The sequence below is a fragment of the Dendropsophus ebraccatus genome, chromosome 1 (genome assembly GCF_027789765.1).
Source record: "Dendropsophus ebraccatus isolate aDenEbr1 chromosome 1, aDenEbr1.pat, whole genome shotgun sequence".
In the NCBI taxonomy this organism is placed as follows: Eukaryota; Metazoa; Chordata; class Amphibia; order Anura; family Hylidae; genus Dendropsophus; species Dendropsophus ebraccatus.
This window is the reverse complement of record NC_091454.1, coordinates 230,712,224-230,733,483: the sequence shown is the minus strand read 5'-3', so window position 1 is coordinate 230,733,483 and position 21,260 is coordinate 230,712,224. Positions and strand designations below refer to the sequence as shown.

The 21,260-nt window shown below is 53.4% G+C and overlaps 1 protein-coding gene across 4 annotated transcripts in view; it reads right to left on the bottom strand.

Moving 5' to 3' along the window:
* The window catches only part of EPHB4 (EPH receptor B4), a 91,934-nt gene that overhangs the window by 4,476 nt on the left and 66,198 nt on the right, over window positions 1–21,260 (bottom strand). For 2 of the 4 annotated variants that reach the window (XM_069950149.1, XM_069950122.1), the window contains 10 exons: window positions 10,528–10,598; window positions 6,906–7,590; window positions 5,151–5,306; window positions 4,731–5,060; window positions 4,520–4,656; window positions 4,270–4,432; window positions 4,071–4,191; window positions 1,618–1,682; window positions 1,351–1,464; window positions 709–956 (listed from right to left, as the gene is read on the bottom strand). In XM_069950149.1, coding sequence (XP_069806250.1) covers window positions 709–956; window positions 1,351–1,464; window positions 1,618–1,682; window positions 4,071–4,191; window positions 4,270–4,432; window positions 4,520–4,656; window positions 4,731–5,060; window positions 5,151–5,306; window positions 6,906–7,590; window positions 10,528–10,590 — 2,082 coding nt within the window. In that variant the 5' untranslated portion in view covers window positions 10,591–10,598. The remainder of the gene's footprint in view (window positions 1–708; window positions 957–1,350; window positions 1,465–1,617; window positions 1,683–4,070; window positions 4,192–4,269; window positions 4,433–4,519; window positions 4,657–4,730; window positions 5,061–5,150; window positions 5,307–6,905; window positions 7,591–10,527; window positions 10,599–21,260) is intronic. The other 2 variants (XM_069950138.1, XM_069950131.1) reach the window with 2 other exon arrangements.

Sequence of the window (21,260 nt, the reverse complement as noted above, 5' to 3'; positions counted from 1 at the left end):
GCTCAATCCAGCCAACCGGCCTCGGATGGAACCTGCTCCATCCACCCAACTGGCCTCGGAAGGACCCTGCTTAATCCACCCAACCGGCCTCGGATGGACCCTGCCCCATCCACCAAACCGGCCTCGGATAGACCCTGCTCAATCCACCCAACCGGCCTCGGATGGACCCTGCTTCATCCACCCAACCGGCCATGTTATGGACCCTGCTCCATCCACCCAACCGACCTCCGATGGACCCTGCTCTATCCACCCAACCGGCCTCGGATGGACCCTGCTCAATCCAGCCAACCGGCCTCGGATGGAACCTGCTCAATCCACCCAACCGGCCATGTGATGGACCCTTCTCCATCCACACAACCGTCCTCTGATGGACCCTGCTCCATCAACAAAACTGTCCTCTGATGGACCCTGCTCCACCCTCCAACAATCTTCTGATGGACCCTACTCATTCTCCAAACCATCCTTCAATGGATTCTACAGAACAGGATTTCAACTCGATAGTGCCCTATAACGTAAGACAGGATGGAGAAAGCACCAGGACCCTATTTAAGGTAACTAACACGTAGATCATTCAGAAGAAAGAACGTCTCAGCATTTCGGTGTGTTTTTGGAGCCTTACTAAACACGACACCTGCAGGGGAACCCAATATGACCCGACATCCCATCAGACCTTTCTCCAGAGCCATCAACTGGACCTTGCATCCTCACCCTCAGAAAGGAGTCCAGGGCGCCGTTCTCCATGTACTCTGTGATTATCATGACGGGACAGTTGTTGGTGATGACACCTTCCAAGTGGATAATGTTGGGATGGTGGAATTGTCCCATGATGCTGGCTTCACTCAGAAACTCCCGACGTTGTCGCTCGGTGTAGCCGCCCTTCAGCGTTTTTATAGCTACGTAATTTTCCTTCTTCCCTGGGACCTTCAGACGACCCCGACAGACCTCTCCAAACTCTCCTGTAAGACAATACTAGTCAGTGAAGATGGAAACCCGTCTTGTCAGGTGTCGCATCCATCAGTAAGGACCAAACCCATCATGCCCACACATCACTGCCATCACCACCATCATCCTCACACACATCCCTGTTATCACCACCATCATCCTCACACACATCACCACCATCATCCTCACACACATCCCTGTTATCACCACCATCATCCTCACACACATCCCTGTTATCACCACCATCATCCTCACACACATCACCACCATCATCCTCACACACATCACCACCATCATCCTCACACACATCACCACCATCATCCTCACACACATCACCACCATCATCCTCACACACATCCCTGTTATCACCACCATCATCCTCACACACATCACCACCATCATACTCACCAGCACCTATGACCTCCTCGATTTTCACATAGGAAACATCAATCTCCTTAGCGAATTCTCTCACAGCTTCATTGGGGTCTTCGTAGGTGAATGGATCGATGTACAACTTGGTATCTATATGAGACCACCACAATAAGCAGAGAGACAAGACACCAGGAAGACGGCAAACATTCATGGATCTATGGTGGAGGAAAGGGTCTCCGTATGGGTATCACCTCGGCTGCCCCAAACCCCCATATGTGGTGGGAGAAGAACTAAAAGACTCACTGTGGCCGATCAGGTACTGGCCCGGCTTATCCGAATACTCCGGCTCCTTGTTACTCCCATGTCTCCTAAATAGAAGGAATCAGATCAGGTTTCTTTATATAGATCACACGTCATTATATTACATATCAGTAATGTCACCGAGGGGGCGGGGCTGTGACTACCTCTCTATACACAGAGTATACTGTGGGCTGGACTGTGACTACCTCTCTATACACAGGATATACAGGGGGCAGGGCTGTGACTACCTCTCTATACACAGGATATACAGGGGGCGGGGCTGTGACTACCTCTCTATACACATGATGTCCAGGGGGCGGGGCTGTGAATACCTCTCTATACACATAATATCCAGGGGGCGGGGCTATGACTACCTCTCTATACACAAGATATCCAGGGGGCGGGGCTGTGAATACCTCTTTATACACAATATACAGGGGGTGGGGCTGTGACTACCTCTCAATATATAGGGGGCAGTGCTGTGACTACCTCTCTATACACAGGATATACAGGGGCGGGGCTGTGACTACCTCTCTATACACGATATTCAGGGGGCGGGGCTGTGACTACCTCAATATCCAGGGGGTGGGGCTGTGACTACCTCTCTATACACATGATATCCAGGGGGCGGGGCTGTGACTACCTCTCTATACACAGGATATACAGGGGGCGGGGCTTTGACTGCCTCTCTATAAACAGGATATACAGGGGGGCGAGGCTGTGACTACCTCTCTATACACAGGATATACAGGGGGCGGGGCTGTGACTACCTCTATACAGAGGATATACAGGGGGCGGGACTGTGACTACCTCTCTATACACATGATATCCAGGGGGCAGGTCTGTGACTACCTCTCTATACACATGATATCCAGGGGGCAGGTCTGTGACTACCTCTCTATACACAGGATATACAGGGGGCAGGTCTGTGACTACCTCTCTATACACAGTATATACAGGGGGTGGGGCTGTGACTCCCTCTCTATATACAAAGGGCGGGGCTGTGACTACCTCTCTATACGCAGGATATCCAGGGGGCGGGGCTGTGACTACCTCTCTATACACAGGATATACAGGGGGCGGGGCTGTAACTACCTCTCTATACACATGATATCCAGGGGGCGGGGCTGTGACTACTTCTTTATACACAATATCCAGGGGGCGGGGCTGTGAATACCTCTTTATACACAATATACAGGGGGTGGGGCTGTGACTACCTCTCAATATATAGGGGGCAGTGCTGTGACTACCTCTCTATACACAGGATATACAGGGGCGGGGCTGTGACTACCTCTCTATACACGATATTCAGGGGGCGGGGCTGTGACTACCTCAATATCCAGGGGGTGGGGCTGTGACTACCTCTCTATACACATGATATCCAGGGGGCGGGGCTGTGACTACCTCTCTATACACAGGATATACAGGGGGCGGGGCTTTGACTGCCTCTCTATAAACAGGATATACAGGGGGGCGAGGCTGTGACTACCTCTCTATACACAGGATATACAGGGGGCGGGGCTGTGACTACCTCTATACAGAGGATATACAGGGGGCGGGACTGTGACTACCTCTCTATACACATGATATCCAGGGGGCAGGTCTGTGACTACCTCTCTATACACAGGATATACAGGGGGCAGGTCTGTGACTACCTCTCTATACACAGTATATACAGGGGGTGGGGCTGTGACTCCCTCTCTATATACAAAGGGCGGGGCTGTGACTACCTCTCTATACGCAGGATATCCAGGGGGCGGGGCTGTGACTACCTCTCTATACACAGGATATACAGGGGGCGGGGCTGTAACTACCTCTCTATACACATGATATCCAGGGGGCGGGGCTGTGACTACTTCTTTATACACAATATCCAGGGGGCGGGGCTGGGACTACCTCTCTATACACAGGATATCTAGGGGCGGGGCTGTGACTACCTCTCTATACACATGATATCCAGGGGGCAGGGCTGTGACTACCTCTCTATGCACAGGATATACAGGGGTCCGGCTGTGACTACCTCTATACACAGGATATCCAGGGGCGGGGCTGTGACTACCTCTCTATACACAGGATATCCAGGGGGCGGGGCTGTGACTACCTCTATACACAGGATATACAGGGGTCGGGGCTGTGACTACCTCTCTATACACATGATATCCAGGGGGCGGGGCTGTGACTACTTCTTTATACACAATATCCAGGGGGCGGGGCTGTGACTACCTCTCTATACACAGGATATCCAGGGGCGGGGCTGTGACTACCTCTCTATACACATGATATCCAGGGGGCAGGGCTGTGACTACCTCTATACACAGGATATACAGGGGTCCGGCTGTGACTACCTCTATACACAGGATATACAGGGGGCGGGGCTGTGACTACCTCTCTATACAAAGGATATACAGGGGGCGGGGCTGTGATTACTTGTTTGGTGATGCTCCTGGGCCACTTACCTCACACACACGACTGCGATGATGATGACGATGAGAATCAGTACAGTCCCCACCCCGACCGTCCCGGCGATGAGCTCTACCTGTGGTTGGGCCTTCTCTGGGTCTGGAAGAAGAAACGCTCCTATAAGTACACAGGGAGGTTACGGGGGTCTGGACATTGTACATAGTTATATAGTCATGGATGGTCTCTGCTGCTCACCTAAGGGTAAGGTCTGGAAGACGCTGTCCCCGCTGAAAGCCCCGTATCCGGCTTCTGTCCTGGCCCGCACCTGCACAATGTACGCTGTCCCCGCCTGCAGGTCCACCAGCTTGGCCTCATTGCCCGGGGTCTTCAGGAACATGTAGAGCGGCTTCTCCTGATTCTGTGGAGGAGATGACACCTATCAGGCTTCATGTCCCCTTCCCGTGTAATGTCGGGGGAGGGGGGGGGGTGCTCGCCTATCACTTACCTTCTCATAGTACTTGACCTCATAATCCAGAATGTTCCCCCTGTTCTGAGACTGTGGGGGGGTTGGCAGGTTCCACCTCAAGGACAAGGTGGACGCGGAAGCGGCCATCTGCTGGATCCCAGTCACTGCGTGAGGAACTAAAAGAAATTATGGGATTAACGCTAGACACAAATGGGATGAATTGAGACGGCGAGTCATGGGGTCCACTCACGGTCGCGGTCTATGGTGACATTCAGCTCCTCCCCCATCGCTGTTCCACCGTTGAGCTCCGACACGCCGTTCAGGGCCAGGACTCGGAAGTTGTAGATGACCTGTGGCCGGAGCCCTGACACTCTCAGTTTCCGTTCCTTTAGACTATGAGGGGCAGGTGTGAAGGAGAGATGGGTGCAGGGGACCCAGCCCCCACCCAGGGCGCACTCCAGACACTGCACCTTATAGTACACGTCATCGCGTCCACCAGAGTCCAGGGGCTCGCTCCAGTCCAGGTCAACGGTGGATCCATTTACACTGGAGACAATGCTACGAGGTGAAGATGGTGGCTCTGAGGAAGAAGATGAAGATAGAGTTACAGGTCACCTAAGTGCCACAACAAAGGGGGGAGAGGTGGTCCAGGAAGGACAGGGGTACTTACTGGTGCAGGGATTAGTCACTAGGTCATCTGGGGCGCGGTAATACCCCGCCTTACAGTTGCACATGGTGGCTCCGGCAGCGGTGGAGAGGCTGTTCTGAGGACAGAGCTGACAGGGTAAGTCTCCAGCATCCGGCTTAAAGTATCCAGGCGGGCAAGCTACAGAGAGAGACAGAGTGTAAGCTGCCATCAACATAAATGGTAAAGCACTAGCTCTAGGTAGGCATGGGTTTAGTGAGCTGTGGTCTCCTCAAATTGGTTACGGGAAGGGTTAAGCGACTGGTGGTCTCCCCATACTGGTGGAAGGAGAAGGGTCAAGTGAGCTGTGAAATGGAAAGGGTGAGTGGTGGTCTAACCACACTACTGATGAGAAGGGTTAAGTGAGCGGTGGTGTCCTCAGACTGGTGGAGAAAAAGGTTAAGGGAGCGATTGGGCTCCTCATAGTAGTGGAAGTAGAGGGGTCAAGTGAGAGATGGTCTCTCATACTGGTAGAGAGAGAAGGGTTAAGCAAGTGATGGTCTCCTCATACTGGTGACAAGAAGGGTTAATTGGGCGGTGGTCTCCTCACACTGGTAACGGGAAAGGCTAAGCAAGTTGTGGTCTCCACATACTGGTGACACAAAGGGTTAAGCAAGCGGTGGTCTCCTCATTCTGGTAAAGAGAGTTAAGCAAGCGGTGGTCTCTTCACACTGGTGGAGAGAGAAGGGTTAAGCAAGCGGTGGTCTCCTCACACTGGTGACGTGGAGGGTTAAGCGAGTGGTGGTCTCCTCACACTGGTGGAGAGAGAGGGGTTAAGCGAGCGGTGGTCTCCTCACACTGGTGGAGAGAGGAGGGTTAAGCAAGCGGTGGTCTCCTCACACTGGTGGAGAGAGAAGGGTTAAAGCGAGCAGTGGTCTCCTCACACTGGTGACAGGAAGGGTTAAGCGAGTGGTGGTCTCCTCACACTAGTGATAGGAAGGGTTAAGCGAGCAGTGGTCTCCTCACACTGGTGACAGGAAGGGTTAAGCGAGCAGTGGTCTCCTCACACTGGTGACGGGAAGGGTTAAGCGAGTGGCGGTCTCCTCACACTGGTGGAGAGAGAAGGGTTAAGCGAGCGGTGGTCTCCTCACACTGGTGACAGGAAGGGTTAAGCGAGCGGTGGTCTCCTCACACTGGTGGAGAGAGAAGGGTTAAGTGAGTGGTGGTCTCCTCACACTGGTGACGGGAAGGGTTAAGCGAGTGGTGGTCTCCTCACACTGGTGGTGAGAGAAGGGTTAAGCGAGTGGTGGTCTCCTCACACTGGTGGCGAGAGAAGGGTTAAGCGAGCGGTGGTCTCCTCACACTGGTGGCGAGAGAAGGGTTAAGCGAGCGGTGGTCTCCTCACACTGGTGACGGGAAGGGTTAAGCGAGCGGTGGTCTCCTCACACTGGTGACGGGAAGGGTTAAGCGAGCGGTGGTCTCCTCACACTGGTGACGGGAAGGGTTAAGGGAGCGGTGGTCTCAGGTTGGGTATACTTTTCATCCCTCTCTATTCATGCTTCCTGCCGCTCCCCCTCCTCACAAATACCTGACATTCCAGACCCCTTTTGTCTATGACACCTCAGAGCAGCAAGCGGTGACAGGGACCCCTCCCCCTCCAGCTGCGCACCATCACAGCAGCCATTGCTCTGTGTCCACTCACATGCAGACTAGAGAGGCAGCATGAAGCAGCTGGAGCGCCCCCTATACACAGAGAGGAGACTAGTATGAGCCACATGACAGAGCGTGTCCTTCTCTTACCTGTGCACTTGGTGCGGCCATCTTTCTCTTCCCTTCCGGCTATACAAACACACTCGTCGGCTGCGCGCTTGGCCCACTCTCCGTCCTCCCGGCAGTACATACTGGGACGTCTCCCCGGAGGGGCCTTGGCTCCATCCACACAGGTGCCCTCTGCAGATACCACCAGCGCAGTGGGCACCGTCTCTGGGAAAGTGGCTAGTGAAGCCACCACGGTAGGGCACAGGCGGTAAAACACCCGGACAGCCAGCACCGCCATGCAGGCCCCCTGGTCCAGGAACGCCAGGTAGAACCCGTTCTCCTTCAGGGGGCCCAGACGCACAGTCTTTACATTGGAGCGCATAGAGGCTCCACTCCCACGAGCACTGGGCCGTGCCAGGAAATCAGCCGCCACCGTGTCCACCTTTATCCAAGGATTTTCCATCCATTTCGGGAAATGGTCATTGGCGATGTCAGAGTTGGCCGGGTAGTAGTACAGGTTAAAGGTCTCCTTACAGGAACGGCCGGCACGGGTGATGGAAGCGCACTCCATCATGGTGAACGTGATTTCCACATAAATATGGTGGGCGGGGCCTCGAGGAATATAGCCGGTGCGCAGCCAGTTATTCTGATCAGGAAGGTGAGGGTTACAGATCTCATATGTGCGGACTGGGGTCTGGTCTTCATCTAGGCCTGAAGTTTCATCCCACTGAAAGAGAAAGACAATGAAAACTGAGAGGTGGGCCAAGGGGACGAGAGCGGAGGATGGAGGCCCAAAAGGGACTAGGGTGGAGGGGAAAGAAAGGGCCAAAAGGAACGAGGGCGGGGGGGAAGGAAAGCCCAAGAACAGAGGAGGAAGAAGGGGCCAAAAGGGACGAGGGCGGGGGGAAGGAAAGCCCAAGAACAGAGGAGGAAGAAGGGGACGAGGGCGGGGGGAAGGAAAGCCCAAGAACAGAGGAGGAAGAAGGGGCCAAAAGGGACGAGGGCGGGGGGAAGGAAAGCCCAAGAACAGAGGAGGAAGAAGGGGACAAGGGGACGAGAGCGGTGGAGGAAGGAGGGGACGAGAGCGGACGAGGAAGAAGGGGACAAGGGGACAAGAGCGGAGGAGGAAGGAGGGGCCAAGGGGACGAGAGTGGAGGAGGAAGGAGGGGCCAAGGGGACGAGAGCAGAGGAGGAAGGGCCAAAAGGGACAAGAGCGGAGGGGAAGGAAAGGGCCAAAAGGGACGAGGGCAGAGGAGGGGCCAGAAGGGACGAGAGTGGAGAGGAAGGAAGGGCCAACAGGGACGAAATCGGAGGAGGGGCCAAGTGGACGAGAGCGGAGGAGGAAGGAGGGGCCAAGGGAACGAGAGCAGAGGAGGAAGGGCCAAAAGGGACGAGAGCGGAGGAGGAAGAAGGGGCCAAAGGGACGAGAGCAAAGGGGAAGAAGGGCCAAAAAAGACAAGAGTGGAGGCAAAGGAAGGGCCAAAAGGGACAAGAGCGGACGGGAAGAAAGAAGGGGCCAAAAGGGACGAGAGCGGAGGAGGTAGTAGGGGCCAAAAGGGACGAGAGCGGAGGAGGGGCCAAAAGGGACAAGAGCGGTGGAGGAAGAAGGGGCCAAAAGGGACGAGAGTGGAGGAAGAAGGAGGGACCAAAAGGACGAGAGCGGAGGGGAAGGGACAAAAGGGACGAGAGAACGGAGGAGGTAGGAGGATCCAAAAGGGACGAGAGCGGAGGAGGGGCCAAAAGGGACGAGAGCGGAGGAGGGGCCAAAAGGGACGAGAGCGGAGGAGGGGCCAAAAGGGACGAGAGCGGAGGAGGGGCCAAAAGGGACGAGAGCGGAGGAGGAAGAAGGGGACAAAAGGGACGAGGGCAGAGGAGGGGAAGGAAGGCCCAAGAGCAGAGGAGGAAGGAGGGGCCAAGAGGACGAGAGCGAAGGAGGGGCCAAGGGGACAAGAGCGGAGGAGGAAGAAGGGGCCAAGAGCGGTGGAGGAAGGAGGGGCCAAGGGGACGAGAGCGGAGGGGAAGGAAGGGCCAAAAGGGACCAGAGCAGAGGGGAGGAAGAAGGGGCCAAAAAGTACTAGAGCGGAGGGGGTAGGAGGGGCCAAAAGGGACGAGAGCGGAGGAGGGGCCAAAAGGCACAAGAGCGGAGGAGGAAGAAGGGGCCAAAAGGGACGAGAGTGGAGGAAGAATGAGGGACCAAAAGAGACGAGAGCGAAGGGGAAGGAAGGGCCAAAAGGGACGAGGGCAGGGGGAAAAAAGGCCCAAGAGCAGAGGAGGAAGAAGGGGACAAGGGGACGAGAGCGGAGAAGGAAGAAAGGGCCAAGAGCGGAGGAGGAAGGAGGGGCAAAGGGGACGAGAGCGGTGGAGGAAAGGGGGACGAGAACGGACGAGGAAATAGGGGACAAGAGCGGAGGAGGAAGGAGGGGCCAAAAGGGACAAGAGTGGAGGAGGAAGAAGGGGCCAAAAGGGACGAGAGCGGAGGGGAAGGAAAGGGCCAAAAGGGACAAGGGCAGAGGAGGGGCCAGAAGGGACGAGAGTGGAGAGGGAGGAAGGGCCAACAGGGACGAAAGCGGAGGAGGAAGGAGGAGCCAAATGGACGAGAGCGGAGGAGGAAGAAGGGGACGAGAGCAGAGGCAAAGGAAGGGCCAAAAGGGACAAGAGTGGAGGAAGAAGGAGGGACCAAAAGGACGAGAGCGGAGGGGAAGAGCCAAAAGGGACGAGAGAACAAAAGAGGGAGGAGGGGCCAAAAGGGACGAGAGCGGAGGAGGGGCCAAAAGGGACGAGAGCGGAGGAGGGGCCAAAAGGGACGAGAGCGGAGGAGGGGCCAAAAGGGACGAGAGCGGAGGAGGGGCCAAAAGGGACGAGAGCGGAGGAGGGGCCAAAAGGGACGAGAGCGGAGGAAGAAGGGGCCAAAAGGGACGAGGGCAGAGGAGGGGCCAAAAGGGACGAGAGCGGAGGAAGAAGGGGCCAAAAGGGACGAGGGCAGAGGAGGGGCCAAAAGGGACCAGAGCGGAGGAAGAAGGGGCCAAAAGGGACGAGGACAGAGGAGGGGCCAAAAGGGACGAGAGCGGAGGAAGAAGGGGCCAAAAGGGACGAGGACAGAGGAGGGGCCAAAAGGGACAAGAGCGGAGGGGAAGGAAGGCCCAAGAGCGGAGGAGGAAGGAGGGGCCAAAAGGGGACGAGAGCAGAGGAGGAAGAAAGGGCCAAGGGGACAAGAGCGGTGGAGGAAGGAGGAGTAGAGGGGACGAGAGCGGAGGGGAAGAAAGGGCCAAAAGGAACGAGAGCGGAGGGGAGGAAGAAGGGGCCAAAAGGGACGAGAGTGGAGGAAGAAGGAGGGACCAAAAGAGACAAGAGCGGAGGGGAAGGAAGGGCCAAAAGGGATGAGAGTGGAGGAAGGAGAGGCCAAGGGGACAAGAGCCGAGGTGGGAGGAGGGGCCAAGGGGATGAAAGAGGAGGAGGGGCCAAAGGGACAAAAGGGGAGGGGCAAGGGGACGAGAAGGGAGGGGAGAGGAGGAAGGGCCAAAGGGACTAGCATGGAAGAAGAAGGACAAAGTGAGGCAGACAGCAGAGGAGGGGGCAAAGGAGGGAAAGGGGTGAAGGGCAAAGGCCACGTGTGAAACATACATAGAATGTGGCGGTATAGACGGCCCCTAACAACAGACATTACCTGACCGTCAACTCGGGGGTAGGTGGTCCAGCGAAGGTCAGAGGTCTCCACCTTCGTGTGCATGAGGATGACTGTGAGGAGACAGAAGACGTCAGTATAGAGACCCTCAACCTGCTGCCCCCCATCTGTTCCCTCAGTTCCCAGTGTTGAGCTATAATAAATATCATGACAGGTTACCCCCCCAAAAAACATCATGACAGGCAAACAATGCCTCACATCACCCTATATCACACACATAATCCATAGCACTGTACAACCAAAGATAAAATGAGCGGTGTAGCGGTGGGGCAGTGCGTGGCAGGTACATGTGCGGTGTAGCAGAGGGGCAGCGCGTGGCAGGTACATGTGCGGTGTAGCAGAGGGGCAGCGCGTGGCAGATACATGTGCGGTGTAGCAGAGGGGCAGCGCGTGGCAGATACATGTGCGGTGTAGCAGAGGGGCAGTGCGTGGCAGGTACATGTGCGGTGTAGCAGAGGGGCAGTGCGTGGCAGGTACATGTGCGATGTAGCGGTGGGGCAGTGCGTGGCAGGTACATGTGCGATGTAGCGGTGGGGCAGTGCGTGGCAGGTACATGTGCGGTGTAGCAGAGGGGCAGCGCGTGGCAGGTACATGTGCGGTGTAGCAGAGGGGCAGTGTGTGGCAGGTACATGTGCGGTGTAGCAGAGGGGCAGCGCGTGGCAGGTACATGTGCAGCGTAGCAGAGGGGCAGCGCGTGGCAGATACATGTGCGGTGTAGCAGAGGGGCAGCGCGTGGCAGATACATGTGCGGTGTACCAGAGGGGCAGTGCGTGGCAGGTACATGTGCGGTGTAGCAGAGGGGCAGCGCGTGGCAGATACATGTGCGGTGTAGCAGAGGGGCAGCGCGTGGCAGATACATGTGCGGTGTAGCAGAGGGGCAGTGCGTGGCAGGTACATGTGCGGTGTAGCAGAGGGGCAGCGCGTGGCAGATACATGTGCGGTGTAGCAGAGGGGCAGCGCGTGGCAGATACATGTGCGGTGTAGCAGAGGGGCAGTGCGTGGCAGGTACATGTGCGGTGTAGCAGAGGGGCAGCGCGTGGCAGGTACATGTGCGGTGTAGCAGAGGGGCAGCGCGTGGCAGGTACATGTGCGGTGTAGCAGAGGGGCAGCGCGTGGCAGATACATGTGCGGTGTAGCAGAGGGGCAGTGCGTGGCAGGTACATGTGCGATGTAGCAGAGGGGCAGTGCGTGGCAGGTACATGTGCGGTGTAGCAGAGTGTGCCAGCTGCTTGGTATATACAGTGATAAGTAATGGAAAGCTGAGATACGGCCGGACGGGTAAATATTGACTCGTGAACGCCGACGTGTCTCGCAGAAGGGGGGGACAGTGACAAGGGCACCGGGCACAGCGGTGACTACATGGTGATATCTCCTGATTCATAAACACTCAAGGTGATTCTCACATGTGACTCCAGCAGCTGGAGAGGAGGGGGTTAATAGCCTGGAAAGGAGGGGGTTAATACACTGGATAGGAGGGGATTATTAGGCTTCCAGGGCAGAGAGCAGTCCAGAGAGGAGGGGGTTAATAGCCTGGAGAGGAGGGGGTTAATAGCCTGGAGAGGAGGGGGTTAATAGGCTTCCAGGGCAGAGAGCAGTCCAGAGAGGAGGGGGTTAATAGTCCTCCAGGGCAGGGGGCAGGTATACAGCTCATATTACAGTGTATATAGATGACACCACATAATGCTCAGGACCAGCATCACCTTTTTTTAAAGTGGCAATAACACAACCAGCAAGGTATTACACAGAGGGGCCAACCCGTATACCCCTTATACAGGGGAGACCTGCTATATACCTATACACCGGGGTCCGCCATAGAGGCCCTCCCATATACCAGTAAATCACTCACACACTCACTCTTTCATTCTGAATGTGCCAAATAGTGGAGCACAAGAGCCAGACATCACCGTGCCGCATGAGAACGGGCGCCTCTCATTATCAATATGCCAAAACCTGGTGAAAACAAACTAGACAGGACAGACTGGACAGTCTACAAATTATCACCGATCAGGGACATTTATGGTTTGTCCGTCTGTGTCTGCACAGGATAAGAATAATGCAAGAGTAGAAGAAATAAAGGTGGCACTCATGTACATACTCACCAGGCACTCGCTGTGCACTCACTCATGTACTCACCAGGCACTCGCTGTGCACTCACTCATGTACTCACCAGGCATTGCTGTGCACTCACTCATGTACTCACCAGGCACTCGCTGTGCACTCACTCATGTACTCACCAGGCATTGCTGTGCACTCACTCATGTACTCACCAGGCACTCGCTGTGCACTCACTCATGTACTCACCAGGCATTGCTGTGCACTCACTCATGTACTCACCAGGCACTCGCTGTGCACTCACTCATGTACTCACCAGGCATTGCTGTGCACTCACTCATGTACATACTCACCAGGCACTCGCTGTGCACTCACTCATGTACTCACCAGGCATTGCTGTGCACTCACTCATGTACTCACCAGGCACTCGCTGTGCACTCACTCATGTACTCACCAGGCATTGCTGTGCACTCACTCATGTACTCACCAGGCATTGCTGTGCACTCACTCATGTACTCACCAGGCATTGCTGTGCACTCACTCATGTACTCACCAGGCACTCGCTGTGCACTCACTCATGTACTCACCAGGCATTGCTGTGCACTCACTCATGTACTCACCAGGCACTCGCTGTGCACTCACTCATGTACTCACCAGGCATTGCTGTGCACTCACTCATGTACTCACCAGGCACTCGCTGTGCACTCACTCACATACTCACCAGGCACTCGCTGTGCACTCACTCATGTACTCACCAGGCATTGCTGTGCACTCACTCATGTACTCACCAGGCACTCGCTGTGCACTCACTCATGTACTCACCAGGCATTGCTGTGCACTCACTCATGTACTCACCAGGCACTCGCTGTGCACTCACTCACATACTCACCAGGCACTCGCTGTGCACTCACTCATGTACTCACCAGGCATTGCTGTGCACTCACTCATGTACTCACCAGGCACTCGCTGTGCACTCACTCATGTACTCACCAGGCATTGCTGTGCACTCACTCATGTACTCACCAGGCACTCGCTGTGCACTCACTCATGTACTCACCAGGCATTGCTGTGCACTCACTCATGTACTCACCAGGCACTCGCTGTGCACTCACTCACATACTCACCAGGCACTCGCTGTGCACTCACTCATATACTCACCAGGCATTGCTGTGCACTCACTCATGTACTCACCAGGCACTCGCTGTGCACTCACTCATGTACTCACCAGGCATTGCTGTGCACTCACTCATGTACTCACAAGGCACTCGCTGTGCACTCACTCATGTACTCACCAGGCACTCACTCACATACTCACCAGGCACTCGCTGTGCACTCACTCATGTACTCACCAGGCACTCGCTGTGCACTCACTCATGTACTCACCAGGCATTGCTGTGCACTCACTCATGTACTCACCAGGCACTCGCTGTGCACTCACTCACATACTCACCGGGCATTCACTGTGCACTCGCTCACATACTCACCAGGCACTCGCTCACGTACTCACCATGCACTAGCTGTGCACTCACTCATGTACTCACCAGGCACTCGCTCACGTACTCACCAGGCACTCGCTGTGCACTCACTCACGTACTCACCAGGCACTTGCTGTGCACTCACTCACGTACTCACCAGGCACTTGCTGTGCACTCACTCACGTACTCACCAGGCACTTGCTGTGCACTCACTCACGTACTCACCAGGCACTTGCTGTGCACTCACTCACGTACTCACCAGGCACTCGCTGTGCACTCACCCATATACTCACCAGGCACTTGCTGTGCACTCACCCATATACTCACCAGGCACTCGCTGTGCTCTTCCTCACGCACTCACCAGGCACTCGCAGTGCACTTACTCACGTACTCACCAGGCACTCACCCATGTACTCACTAGGCACTCACTCACGTACTCACCAGGCACTCACCCATGTACTCACCAGGCACCAGCTGGGCACTTACTCACCAGGCACTCACCCATGTACTCACCAGGCACTCACTCACGTACTCACCAGGCACTCACCCATGTACTCACCAGGCACTCACCCATGTACTCACCAGGCACTCACCCATGTACTCACCAGGCACTCACTCACGTACTCACCAGGCACTCGCTGTGCACTTATTACGTACTTATCAGGCATGTTCACTCGTTTCTATTTTCTCGGATTTGGTGAGTGCCACACTTATTTCTTGCTGTTGGAGTGTGTATTGAGCACTTGGCTGTTGAGCACCATCAGTAGTCACTGTCCACACTGCATACACTACAGATTGTGCTGCGGTTTTGGTAGTGCTGAGGTCCTCTGTATACGGACGTTGGTTTTATATCTTCACCAATAATCCCCCGCACATGGTATATACACTACAGGTCCTACTACAAGTCCAGTCAGGGGTTTGAAAAGCTGCATTTCCTGCCAATAGCCCCCTATTCCGTCAGGTCCTGTTTCCAGCTAATGCCAAGGATGGCTCCTACCTGGTGCCAGGACTCCTGCATACGCTCCGCGGGTGTCATGTACTGGTTTCTCTCTAAAAGATGGCAGCCCCACAAAGCGGGAGAAATCCTCAACACTAGAGTCCAATACTTTGTGCATGGTGCCCCTCATGTAGTCACCCTGCTCCCAACTGCTAAAGCCTTTTCTACCTCGCCTAGCCATCAAGGACTGTAAACTGTACCTTAAAGGGGTTCTCCAGCGCTATAAAAACATGGCCACTTTCTTCCAGAGACAGCACCGCTCTTGTCTTAAGGTTGGGTGCAAGTTTTGTAACTCAGTTCATTTGAAGTGAATGGAGCTTAATTGCAAATCGCACCTAACCTAGAGACAAGAGTGGAAGGGGTTAACTGCAGACTATTCCTCCAATATTTGTTGGGGCTTGTGTGAGTGCTAGTCTACTACTCAGGCCGAATGACAAGTGCCACAGCGGTACCACATCACCTGCATTACACTATCTTGCAGACCCCTCATTCACTACCTGTGCTCCTCCCCATACTCCTCCCCCTGTGCTCCTCCCCATACTCCTCCCCCTGTGCTCCTCCCCATACTCCTCTCCCTGTGCTCCTCCCCATACTCCTCCCCCTGTGCTCCTCCCCATACTCCTCTCCCTGTGCTCCTCCCCATACTCCTCCCCCTGTGCTCCTCCCCATACTCCTCTCCCTGTGCTCCTCCCCATACTCCTCTCCCTGTGCTCCTCCCCATACTCCTCTCCCTGTGCTCCTCCCCATACTCCTCTCCCTGTGCTCCTCCCCATACTCCTCTCCCTGTGCTCCTCCCCATACTCCTCTCCCTGTGCTCCTCCCCATACTCCTCCCCCTGTGCTCCTCCCCATACGCCTCCCCCTGTGCTCCTCCCCATACTCCTCTCCCTGTGCTCCTCCCCATACTCCTCTCCCTGTGCTCCTCCCCATACTCCTCCCCCTGTGCTCCTCCCCATACGCCTCCCCCTGTGCTCCTCCCCATACGCCTCCCCCTGTGCTCCTCCCCATACGCCTCCCCCTGTGCTCCTCCCCATACGCCTCCCCCTGTGCTTCTCCCCATACTCCTCTCCTTTCCCTGTGCTCCTCCCCATTCTCCTCTCCTTTCCCTGTGCTCCTCCCCATACTCCTCTCCTTTCCCTGTGCTCCTCCCCATACTCCTCTCCTTTCCCTGTGCTCCTCTCCATTCTCCTCTCCTTTCCCTGTGCTCCTCCCCATACTCCTCTCCTTTCCCTGTGCTCCTCCCCATACTCCTCTCCTTTCCCTGTGCTCCTCCCCATACTCCTCTCCTTTCCCTGTGCTCCTCCCCATACTCTTCTCCTTTCCCTGTGCTCCTCCCCATACTCCTCTCCTTTCCCTGTGCTCCTCCCCATACTCCTCTCCTTTCCCTGTGCTCCTCCCCATACTCCTCTCCCTGTGCTCCTCCCCATACTCCTCCCCCTGTGCTCCTCCCCATACTCCTCCCCCTGTGCTCCTCCCCATACTCCTCCCCCTGTGCTCCTCCCCCTGTGCTCCTCCCCCTGTGCTCCTCCCCCTGTGCTCCTCCCCCTGTGCTCCTCCCCATACTCCTCTCCCTGTGCTCCTCCCCATACGCCTCGCCCTGTGCTCCTCCCCATACGCCTCGCCCTGTGCTCCTCCCCATACGCCTCTCCTTTCCCTGTGCTTCTCCCCATACTCCTCTCCTTTCCCTGTGCTTCTTCCCATACTCCTCTCCTTTCCCTGTGCTTCTCCCCATACTCCTCTCCTTTCCCTGTGCTTCTCCCCATACTCCTCTCCTTTCCCTGTGCTTCTCCCCATACTCCTCTCCTTTCCCTGTGCTTCTCCCCATACTCCTCTCCTTTCCCTGTGCTTCTCCCCATACTCCTCTCCTTTCCCTGTGCTTCTCCCCATACTCCTCTCCTTTCCCGGTGCTTCTCCCCATACTCCTCTCCTTTCCCGGTGCTTCTCCCCATACTCCTCTCCTTTCCCGGTGCTTCTCCCCATACTCCTCTACTCTCCCTGTGCTCCTCCCCATACTCCTCTCCCTGTGTTCCTCCCCATACTCCTCTCCCTGTGCTTCTGCCCATACTCCTCTCCCTGTGCTTCTGCCCATACTCCTCTCCCTGTGCTTCTGCCCATACTCCTCTCCCTGTGCTTCTGCCCATACTCCTCTCCCTGTGCTTCTGCCCATACTCCTCTACTCTCTCTGTGCTCCTCCCCATACTCCTCTCCATGGCCCGAGCTCCTCCCCAGCTACGCATTTTATATATATATATATATATATATATATATATATATATATATATATATATATATATATGCTACTGATATGGTTTTATTCTTCTGGCTGTTCAGTATATATAAATATGTATATAATATACACACACACACTGTACAGGGGATGGAGCAGGTTAGGCGTGTCCACGTTTCCAGGTGCCCGGGGAATCGGCAGGGAGGAGGACGGGTAATTACAGCCTTGGCAGACGGTGAGAGCGCTGCCCCGGGGGGACATGGCTGCCGAGCTGCGAGAGTGCGAGGGCAGACACGAAACTTTCTCTGCACAGGAAGTGGAAGCAGGTCGGGATCTGTGCCACCTGTGACACACCGCCACATAATCGCCTTATAATCTACAGTGCAGAATACACCTTATGGATGACTGTGTGCCCCCCCATCTAGGCCCAGACACCTCTGTGTATGATGGGGCGATGAGTGATGGGCCTGGGGGGGGTGGGCAGGCACCAGTTGATGACAGGAACGTCTGGGCGCGGGGTACGAGGGGCAGATATGGGAAGACGCCAGGGAACTCAGACACATTTTTTTGTACAGTAAACAAGACAGGAAAAATGAGACGTCTCCAGGTAATAACCCTCCGGCCCCCCAGGGCTCCATTCTCACACAGAGGAGTCACATGGAACAGACATACCCTGCAGGGCTGCAGGCCAGGCCTCTGTATAACACCGGGCCACATACCTGTATAATGTGCTCCGCCATCTGACCGCACGTTTTTACAGCCATATATTATCTCCATATATCCATTATACCTATATACATCCCCATCCGTCCATTAAACCTATATACATTATACATCCCGGCCGTCCATTATACCTATATACATAATACCTCCCCGGCCGTCCATTATACCTATATACATAATACCTCCCCGGCCGTCCATTATACCTATATACATTATACCTCCCCGGCCGTCCATTATACCTATATACATTATACATCCCGGCCGTCCATTATACCTATATACATTATACCTCCCGGACGTCTATTATACCTATATACATTATACATCCCGGCCGTCCATTATACATCCTGGGTGTCCATTATACCTATATACATTATACATCCCGGCCGTCCATTATACCTATATACATTATACATCCTGGCCGTCCATTATACCTATATACATTATACATCCCAGGCGTCCATTATACCTATATACATTATACATCCCGGCCGTCCATTATACCTATATACATTATACATCCTGGCCGTCCATTATACCTATATACATCCCAGCTGTCCATTATACCTATATACATTATACCTCCCGGGCGTCCATTATACCTATATACATTATACATCCTGGCCGTCCATTATACCTATATACATCCCGGCCATCCATTATACCTATATACATTATACATCCCGGCCGTCCATTATACCTATATACATTATACATCCCGGCCGTCCATTATACATCCCAGCTGTCCATTATACCTATATACATTATACATCCCGGCCGTCCATTATACCTATATACATTATACATCCCGGCCGTCCATTATACCTATATACATTATACCTCCCCGGCCGTCCATTATACCTATATACATTATACATCCCCGCCGTCCATTATACCTAAATACATTATACCTCCCGGGCGTCCATTATACCTATATACATTATACCTCCCCGGCTGTCCATTATACCTATATACATTATACATCCTGGGCGTCCATTATACATCCTGGGCGTCCATTATACCTATATACATTATACATCCCGGACGTCTATTTTACCTATATACATTATACATCCCGGACGTCCATTATACCTATATACATCCCGGCCGTCCATTATACCTATATACATTATACATCCCGGCCGTCCATTAAACCTATATACATTATACATCCTGGGCGTCCATTATACCTATATACATTATACATCCTGGGCGTCCATTATACCTATATACATTACACATCCCGGCCGTCCATTATACCTATATACCTTACACATCCCGGCCGTCCATTATACCTATATACATTATACCTCCCCGGCCGTCCATTATACAAATATACATTATACCTTCCCGGCCGTCCATTATACCTATATACATAATACCTCCCCGGCCGTCCATTATACCTATATACATAATACCTCCCCGGCCGTCCATTATACCTATATACATTATACATCCTGGCCGTCCATTATACCTATATACATTATACCTTCCCGGCTGTCCATTATACCTATATACATTATACATCCCGGCCGTCCATTATACCTATATACATTATACATCCCCATCCGTCCATTATACCTATATACATTATACATCCCGGCCGTCCATTATACCTATATACATTATACCTTCCCGGCCGTCCATTATACCTATATACATTATACCTCCCAGCTGTCCATTATACCTATATACATTATACATCCCGGCCGTCCATTAAACCTATATACATTATACATCCCGGCCGTCCATTATACATCCCAGGCGTCCATTATACCTATATACATTATACCTCCCGGGCGTCCATTATACCTATATACATTATACATCCTGGCCGTCCATTATACCTATATATATCCCGGCCGTCCATTATACCTATATACATCCCGGGCGTCCATTATACCTATATACATCCCCGGCCGTCCATTATACCTATATACATTATACATCCCAGCTGTCCATTATACCAATATACCTCCCCGGCCGTCCATTATACCTATATACATTATACCTCCCGGCCGTCCATTATACCTATATACATTATACATCCCAGCGGTCCATTATACCTATATACATTATACATCCCGGCCGTCCATTATACCTATATACATTATACATCCCGGCCGTCCATTATACCTATATACATTATACATCCCAGCTGTCCATTATACCAATATACCTCCCCGGCCGTCCATTATACCTATATACATTATACCTCCCCGGCCGTCCATTATACCTATATACATTATACTTCCCGGCCGTCCATTATACCTATATACATTATACATCGCGGCCGTCCATTATACCTATATACATCCCAGCCGTCCATTATACCTATATACATTATACCTCCCGGGCGTCCATTATACCTATATATATTATACATCCCGGCCATCCATTATACATCCCAGGCGTCCATTATACCTATATACATTATACATCCCCGGCCGTCCATTATACCTATATACATCCCCATCCGTCCATTATACCTATATACATTATACATCCCAGCCGTCCATTATACTTATATACATTATACATCCCGGCCGTCCATTATACCTATATACATTATACATCCCAGCGGTCCATTATACCTATATACATTATACATCCCGGCCGTCCATTATACCTGTATACATCCTGGCCGTCCATTATACCTATATACATCCCGGCCGTCCATTATACCTATATACATCCCGGCCGTCCATTATACCTATATACATTATACATCCCGGCCGTCCATTATACCTATATACATCCCGGCCGTCCATTCTACCTATATACATCCCGGCCGTCCATTATACCTATATACATTATACCTCCCGGCCGTCCATTATACCTATATATATATAATACCTCCCGGACGTCTATTATACCTATATACATTATACATCCCGGCCGTCGATTATACATCCTGGGCGTCCATTATACCTATATACATTATACCTCCCCGGCCGTCCATTAAACCTATATACATCCCGGCCGTCCATTATACCTATATACATTATACCTCCCCGGCCGTCCATTAAACCTATATACATTATACATCCCGGCCGTCCATTATACATCCCAGGCGTCCATTATACCTATATACATTATACCTCCCGGGCGTCCATTATACCTATATACATTATACATCCTGGCCGTCCATTATACCTATATATATCCCGGCCGTCCATTATACCTATATACATCCCGGGCGTCCATTATACCTATATACATCCCCGGCCGTCCATTATACC